Source organism: Physeter macrocephalus, unplaced genomic scaffold (genome assembly GCF_002837175.3).
Source record: "Physeter macrocephalus isolate SW-GA unplaced genomic scaffold, ASM283717v5 random_473, whole genome shotgun sequence".
Taxonomy (NCBI): Eukaryota; Metazoa; Chordata; class Mammalia; order Artiodactyla; family Physeteridae; genus Physeter; species Physeter macrocephalus.
In genome coordinates, this window is record NW_021145759.1 from 46141 (window position 1) to 54955 (window position 8815).

The 8815-nt window shown below is 47.4% G+C and overlaps 1 protein-coding gene across 1 annotated transcript; it reads left to right on the forward strand.

Moving 5' to 3' along the window:
- The first annotated feature begins 6849 nt into the window (after positions 1–6849).
- On the forward strand, positions 6850–7286 carry LOC114483910 (WD repeat-containing protein 20-like). The gene has a single exon (XM_055083014.1). It carries the CDS (start codon positions 6904–6906, stop codon positions 7264–7266), a length of 363 nt encoding a protein of 120 aa, XP_054938989.1. The 5' UTR covers positions 6850–6903; the 3' UTR covers positions 7267–7286.
- Positions 7287–8815: the final 1529 nt, after the last annotated feature.

An 8815-nucleotide genomic window follows, 5' to 3' on the forward strand; every position in this document is an offset into this window, starting at 1 on the left:
AAAAAAAAAAAAAAAAAAAAAAAAAAAATCTAGGTTGTTCTTCGATGTGTAGGAGTAGTCTATACATTCTACATACAAGTATCTTATCAGATATATGATTTACAAACATTTTCTCCCATTCTCTGGGTTGTGTTTTCTAGTTTTGAATTTAAAAAAAAAAAAACCTTTGAATTAAAAAAAAATACGTTTGCTAGAGAACAGACTTGTGGTTGCCAAGCGGGAGGGGGGTGGGGGAGAGATGGAGTGGGAGGTTGGGGTTAGCAGACGTAAGCTACTATATATAGACTGGATAAACAACAAGGTCCTACTGTATAGCACAGGGAACTACATTCAATATCCTGTGATAAACCATGATGGAAAAGAATATAAAAAAGAATGCACATAGATGTATAACTGAATCCCTTTGCTGTACAGCAGAAATTAACACATTGTAAATCAACTATACTTCAAAAAATTTTTTTAAATTTAAAAATACATGTTTGCTTCATCTGAATTGCTATTCTTCCCCTTTTAGTAATGTATAGTTTAAAAATGAGCATATTGGGACTTCCCTGGTGGCGCAGTGGTTAAGAATCTGCCTGCCAATGCAGGGGACATGGGTTTGAGCCCTGATCCGGGAAGATCCCACATGCTGCAGAGCAACTAAGTCCATGCGCCACAACTACTGAGCCTGCGCTCTAGAGCCTGCGAGCCACAACTACTGAGCCTGAGCTCCAGAGCCCATGAGCCACAACTACTGAGCCCACGAGCCACAACTACTGAAGCCCTGGCGCCTACAGCCCGTGCTCTGCAACAAGAGAAGCCACCGCAATGAGAAGCCGGCGCACCACAACGAAGAGTAGCCCCCGCTTGCCGCAACTAGACAATGCCTGGGCACAGCAACGAAGACCCAATGCAGCCAAATAAATAAACTAATTAATTTAAAAAAACAAGAGTATATTTTGTTACTTTACTCCAAGAAGTTTCTCTTTTGAGACCTGAATTCGAATGTTGTTTCTGCTAATAGCTAACACTAGGGTAGTAACTTGGACAAGTCACTTCCTCGCTCTCTTTTCTCACGTGTGGACAGGAGATAAGGGTACCTCCTTCACCAGCTTGTGCATGAAGACCAGAGGCTGTGTGATCACTTGGCATAATGCTCATATAGTAGGCGCTCCCCAAACGAGCTGCATTGGAAAACCCGAAAAGAGCTCTTTAAAAAGCACTTTTGTTGCAAGACGTGTGTGAAATATTAAGTACTGCATCCACTTAATAATGATTATTTAAGAAAGAATAAGATGCATTATACAAGATCAATTTGTACATATCATAACTGAACAATCCCAGTGGTGTGTCAGTTTACCCATTCTGCAAATCTGAAGCAGAAAGCTGGAGCGCTCTATCAAGGACACTATGTTATGCAATGTTTTCCAAATTTGTTTTCAAGTCTCACGACGGTGTTATAAGGAAGTACCAAGTCATAATGTACTAATAGAATAAACTCATCCAACAAGATAAATCTGGGAGATTGGTTACTGTACACAGTGAGTCGGTAAAGAAGTCGAACGTGGTTCCTAAAGACACCCGTCTATGCCCGTTTCTCTTTATAAGGTCACTGTGGCAAACACTATTTCTCTTCAAGGTTTAAAAAAAAAAAGCTTTTCAGCATCTTAATGAATTAATCTCTGAATCAGAAAAACAGTAAGTTTGGTCGACAGTGAATACTCCATATGTACTAAGCTGCAAAAAAATGGTATTTTTTCATCAACAAATATTCCTCCTCTTCTCCTCCACCTCCTGGATTGCGCCACTGTTCCCACTCGCTCCCTTGGTGACCAGATCCAGGCTTTAGGGACCATCAGCTAAGGACTGCCAAATACATGCCGGCGGGCCAGACTTCTCTCCAGACCTGATTATTCAACTGCCTCCCGGACATTTCCTGTAAATGCCTAATAGACACTCCACACCCAACATGCTGAAAACTGAACTCCTGGTCCTCCTTTCAAGACCTGCTCTTCTCCAGCCTTTTCATCTCAGTTCATGGCACTTCCATCCTCTAGCTGCTTATGTGTATTGTGGAGTCATTCTTGACTCCCCCATTTTTCCCACGAGGTCTGCTGGGAAATTCCATTGGCTTTGGCTTCACCTTCAGAAAACAACTATGATTCTCCAGCCCTTTTTCTGGGGGCCGGGGGGCCTGCACTGTGTGGCTTGTGGGATTTTAGTTCGCCGACCAGGGATCGAACCCGGCAGTGAAGTTCAGAGTCCTAACCACTGGACGGCCAGGGAATTCCTTCTTTGGATTTTCTTTTTTCTTTTTTTTTTTTTTTGCGGTACGCGGGCATCTCGCTGTTGTGGCCTCTCCCATTGCGGAGCACAGGCTCCGGACGCGCAGGCTCAGCGGCCATGGCTCACGGGCCCAGCCGCTCCGCGGCATGTGGGATCTTCCCGGACCGGGGCACGAACCTGTGTCCCCTGCATCGGCAGGGGGACCTTCAACCACTGCGCCACCAGGGGAGCCCTAGACTTTCTTAACCTCAACTGCTACCACTCCCTGAGCAGGCCGCCATCACCCTTGTCCTTGATGAACACCGCTAACCTCTGAAGTGGACTCCCCGTCCACTCTTGCCTCCTTTAGTCTACACTCAAGCCAGCAAACAAATGGATTCTTTTTTTTTTCTTGGCTTCGTTCTGCGGCATGTGGGATCTTCCCGGACCGGGGCACGAACCTGTGTCCCCTGCATCGGCAGGGGGACCTTCAACCACTGCGCCACCAGGGGAGCCCTAGACTTTCTTAACCTCAACTGCTACCACTCCCTGAGCAGGCCGCCATCACCCTTGTCCTTGATGAACACCGCTAACCTCTGAAGTGGACTCCCCGTCCACTCTTGCCTCCTTTAGTCTACACTCAAGCCAGCAAACAAATGGATTCTTTTTTTTTTCTTGGCTTCGTTGGGTCTTCATTGCTGCGCGTAGGCCTTCTCTAGTTGCGGTGAGCGGGGGCTACTCTTCGTTGTGGTGCGCGGGCTTCTCATCACTGTGGCTTCTCTTGTTGCGTAGCATGGGTTCTAGGTGTGCGGGCCTCAGTAGTTGTGGCACACGGGCTCAGGAGTTGTGGCGCACGGGCTTAGTTGCTCCGCGGCATGTGGGATCTTCCCGGACCAGGGCTCGAACCTGTATTCCCTGGATTGGCAGGCGGATTCTTAACCACTGCGCCACCAGGGAAGTCCACAAATGGATTCTTAACCCCTGCAATGGCTACCCCGCTCACTCTGCTCCAGCCACACTGGCTGTCTCGTGATTCCTTAACATGCTGTGCACACTCCTGCCTTGGGGGCCTCGGGGGCTTTTTCCTCTGCTTGGTCAGCTCTTTCCCCAGATCTTCCCATGGCCCACTCCGTCACCTCTTTCAAGTCTTTGCTGAAATGTCACCTTTCAAGGAGACTTATCTTGGCCACCACATTTTAAAGCGCGAGCTAGTGAGCACACTCCCAACCCCCCTTATCTCGCTCTACTTCTTTTTCCTAGCACAATCACAGCGTGATTTACTTATTCATGTTGTTTACCTTCTGTCTTCTCCTTACAAGAATATAAACTCCATGAGTGAGGGATTTATGTTTTCTGATGTATCCCAAAGGCTACAACAGAGTGGCATATGCAGGCACTCAAATACATATTCGAGGAGACAAAGAATTTTAACAAGGTCCCTCATATGTTGGAGTGTGCATAACAATCTTGCTGAAAGGCAGCAGTGCATCCTAAAAGATAAACATCAATACAAGACAATTAGCATATGCTGATAAATACCAAAAGAAGATAACATTTTAGTATAGTACACAGGACAAATGAAAGCTCAGAGAAGTGCCAAAGAAGTTTAGAGTGGTAATTTTTAAATTTGGGGGGAAGGTGGTCACACCTCTTTGAAAATCTGATGAAAGCTATAGACTCCGATGATACAATGAACATGTACACAAAATTTTGAGTACTATTACAAGAGATTCAAACACTCCCTGATGCCAGCTATGAATCCTGAATGGAGAATCCTTGGTTTCAAGGACTGTTTTATCATCCAGGGCTTGGGAAAGGCTTGGTGAAGATGGGACTCAAACTAGTTCTTAAAGAATAGGCTATGAAGAGGAAACAAGAGGAAGGTCTTTTCAAGCAAGAGAAAGGGCTAAGGGTGATGGCAGAACAGTCTAACTGGAATGGAGGATTCATGCAAAACATAAGGACAGGCTGAGAATTGCTTGGTGTATGACTTAAATAACATGGATATTCAAAGTCTTTGAGAGTGTTTGGGCAAAAGAATGTAATGTCTAAAGCATTGTTTTAAGAAAATTAATTTGGTAGTTGTTTATAGGACGAAAGTTGAGAGAAAAAAGTGAAATTAAGGAAATACTCATGAAGCTGTAATGATTCAACTTCGAAGATGTGGAAAGGGAACTGATGAGGTTTAGAGGTGGATGAATTTGAGGCACAAATCCATGTAGAAATGCCTGGTTTGAAACTAAAAATCAGAAATAAACTTTAGGTCAGGCCCAGTTATATAAATTTGGTGTTATTTATTGAATCTATGAGTGTGGGGGGGAAAATGACAGGAGAAAAAGTATTAAGAATAGAGATTATTCAGAGGCTTTGGATGCGACAAAGTGAACAGCCTATTATTACTGTGATCTCAATAAAATGTTAAATTTCTGTAGAATAAAACCTTAAGAGAAGACTAAGGTATACAGGTATTATGGGTAATTGAAAGTTGGTAGTTATTTTGAGAGCTGCTAATATAACTTTTATGTTTTAATTTTTGCTTTCTGTTTTTTTTCATTCCAAAATGTATTATTACGCTTTTTTCCCCTTGATAACTAGGGAACACAGCTGACTTATTTTTAGATGATTCAGGATGTCACTATCCCTTGAAGAGAGTATACACATTTTCAATGTAAATAACATGGTTATAGGAAATTGGAATAAATCCATGGGACCGCAGAATACATGCTGCCCATTTTAAAAGGCTTCTGATATCTTTTCGACCTTTATCAGAAGACAGATAACATCAAAACAACTGTAACAAAATTTTAGGTGTTTTAGGTATCTATTCTTTTTTAAAAATTTACTTATGTATTAATTTTGGCTGCGTTGGGTCTTCGTTGATGCGCGCAGGCTTTCTCTAGTTGCGGACAGGGTTCCTCTTCGTTGCGGTGTGCGGTCTGGTTATTGCGGTGGCTTCCTTGTTGCAGAGCACGGGCTCTAGGCGCGCGGGCTTCAGTAGTTGTGGCTCATGGGCTCTAGGCGCGTGGGCTCAGTAGTTGTGGTGCAGGGGCTTAGCTGTTCCGCGGCATGTGGGATCTTCCTAGACCAGGGCTCGAACCCGTATCCCTGCATTGGCAGACAGATTCTCAACAACTGCGCCACCAGGGAAGCCCATAGGTATCTATTCTTTAAGTAGGATTTACTCCAATGTTTTTTTGCCAGCATGTACAAAGGATACAGAATGTTACTGTCAAATGCATTATTACATCATTGGCACAGTTTCCACTGTCATTACCTGCTTATGTATATAAGATGTTTAGGATTCAGACTCCTCTTTAGAACCTACCACCCTCTACTTCTTTTGTGACCCTCCAGCTATGATTTGTACTTAGAGGAAAATCATTCTTGGTGTAACAGATGTTGGCTCCCCACCACCCCCACCTGAAATTCTATCAGGATGTTTCTGTCACTTTAGAAACTTTCGTATTCTACTGCAACATGCCAAGAAAACCAGCTACAAAACGGTGATTGTTTAATCTGCAACACGTGTGCCGGCCTTACAATTTGTTTTTCTGCTTTACAATCTAGACCTAGTACAGTATATCCACACAACTATGCCTAGTGAACAATTCTGCAGATTCCACTTGAGCCTTAAAAAAAAAAAAAAATCAACAGCCTCCAACTTTACTAAGAGCTCTTCATAAACTGTTGAGCAAGAGAAGTGAATCATGCTTAGATTCAGTCTCTGGTTCCCAAAGCCATTTCCCGACCTGACCCGACCCTCCCTTCTCTAAACACCTGGTGGAGACAAACTTAAGAAACAGAAGCGCCAACACAACCTTTCTTTAAAATTAGCCAATGCTCACTACAGATAGGTATTCAGATATTTGACTTGCAAACACAGATGCTGTGTATCTATACGCTCCTCTCCCCTCCACCCCACCTTAAAAAACAAAACAAAACAAAACATGGTGAAGCGGCAAACTGAGGTCCTTCAGTACCTTCTCGGAAACTGACTCGGGGAGGTGCACAGAGGTTTCCTGACCCGGGCATCCAGACGACTGTGCGGGGTGGCCGAGGGGAGACCCCAGAACAGGGGGACCGGCCCTCTCCCGGACTCTGGGCTCCCCCGCACCCTCCTGCGGGTGGAACACTGGGGCTTGAGCGCTCGGTTCACGGCACCCCACGTGCTGACCCCGAATCTGCGGCGGCAGAGGCGGCTCTCTCCTCCGCTCCTCGGGGTCCCGGGACTTCTCAGGACAGGGCCCGAGGCAGCCGAGGAGGCCGCCGCGAGCTCCCTACAGCGGCGCCGACCGCAGCCCCGCTGCGGCTTCCCCTTGCCGACTCAGTCCGGCCGGGGCTGCGGAGTAGGCTGCACCACTAGGCCGCCCTCGGATCCGGGACAGCAACACCTGCGCCGCAGCGGGGAGGCCCGGAGCCCCCGCCCACGGGAGGAGCCTGCGGACGCCCTACAGCGTGGAGCGCGCCAGGTGAGCACGCCTGCGCAGTCGGGCCGTAAACAAGTCCGCCCCTTCTCCTCGCCGGCCTCCGCGGGGCCGGCTCGCGCGTGGGAGGGGCCAGGAGGAAGGGGCGGGGGGGAGGGCGAGAGCCCAGGACGGCGCCTGCGCGGTGGGCGTGATCCGGGCACTTAGGGCAGGATGAACGCTGCTTTCCAAGATGGCGACGGAGGGAGGAGGGAAGGAGATGAACGAGATTAAGACCCAATTCACCACCCGGGAAGGTCTGTACAAGCTGCTGCCGCACTCGGAGTACAGCCGGCCCAACCGGGTGCCCTTCAACTCGCAGGGATCCAACCCTGTCCGCGTCTCCTTCGTAAACCTCAACGACCAGTCTGGCAACGGCGACCGCCTCTGCTTCAATGTGGGCCGGGAGCTCTACTTCTATATCTACAAGGGGGTCCGCAAGGTACCGACCCGGGCGTCACCGGGGCTCGCCAGCGGCGTGGGCAGAGGCCAGGAGCAGGGCGGTGACAGCGGAGGCCAGGGTGACCGATGGGCTGGCCGTCGGTCTTACTTTTGAGTGGGCCGGTAACTCCACTGGAGTGCTCCTGAGGAAGGGGGATTCGGGAGTGAGGAGGGTGGTGGCGGCGGTGTTTCGGGGCGGGGGTGCGGTGGAACGGGACCGCGGGGTGCGGGGCTCCGGCTGGGAGGCCCCAGAAAGGGCCGGCTGCCGCCCCTGCGGGTCCGTCAGGCTCTGACACGGCCCGGGAGCGGGCCTGCGAGTCCCCGGAAGAGGTGGGGTGGCCGTCTGGTCTGCTGAGACCGCCTCGCCTCCCAGGAGGGTGGAGAGTCTCGCTCTGGGTTAGAGACCAGGGGCGCGGGGCGGCTTGGGAAGATCTGTAAGGCGGAACCGGGGCTGGGAAGCGGAGGACTTGAGATTAGGTCAGAAAGGACCTGCTCGGCACGAAGGACTACTCCACCTGCTGCCACACTGACACTTCCTAGGTGCCTCTCCTTCTGGTGTTAACACTTTGTTTCCAAAAACATCCGAGGGAGGACGGCTGTCACTGCCTCCTCGAAGGGAACCTTCTCCTGAGAGAATGTTAAAGAGAGTCCTCCTGTCCTTTATAGGTATGGGAAGGGCTGAGTAGTACTACAGTTAAGAGGTCCAAAAGATGTTTCCAGTGGACTGGGCTGGTTCATAGGGGTTGTGTGTGAGCGTGCCCAGATCAGTCTTGTCCAACAAGTCAGACTGTGTCCCAAACAGGGAGGGATATTCCTTAAAAGTTACTTCACAAGAACCATTATTCTTGGCGGGCGATTTAACAGGAATGCTGTCAAGCATGTAATCATCCTTTAAAAATATCTCTTTAAAAGAAGCAACTTATTAGAGCTGTTCTTTCATTGGCTACGTAACTTTGTTCTCTTTGAGAACTGCTTACTTCTGAGATATGTGGTCTTTGAGTTGACTCTTGGACGAGTGAGGAAATTAATGCCCTCCGCAGTACCTGGGCGTGGGACAAGGTGATAACAGATTAATTTATAAATAGTCAGTTAGTGTGAAAGTAAATTGTGTATATTGAAGGGTGGACATTTTCCAGGATTTACTATATCCAGAAGCAGTAGGTTTTTGCTTGATTACAAGAACTAGGGATGTGACAGTGGCATCTAAATGTAACAAGTTGTCTCATTTGTTCGAGGTGAGTCTTTTTGTTAGTGTTTATGATACGTGTACTACTGTGTTTGAGGTATCTTGTTATAAATTACTGAAAGTAAATCGCTTGACTTTACTTTTTCGGAATTGGAAAAGTGTGAAGTAATTAGTCTAGGAGCTGAAGTTTTAGTCCTATCCCCAACTTTGTCACTGACTTGTTCCGTGACCTTGGAAGAGTTGCTTAACTTCTATCTGCAGTTCTTTAGAAAGAGAATATTGTGGTACACCAGTTGTGATTAATAGCATAATGACTGTAATGAACTTTAAAGCCCCGAAACACTCAGTAGATGTAAAATATAGTTAAAATAGTCATTAAGAGCATCTGTCAAACAGGAGCTGCTATCTTGACATTGATACAAGGACTGAAAGGATCAGCTTTTTCTCTGGTAACAATTTTAGAATTTTAAGTTATTAA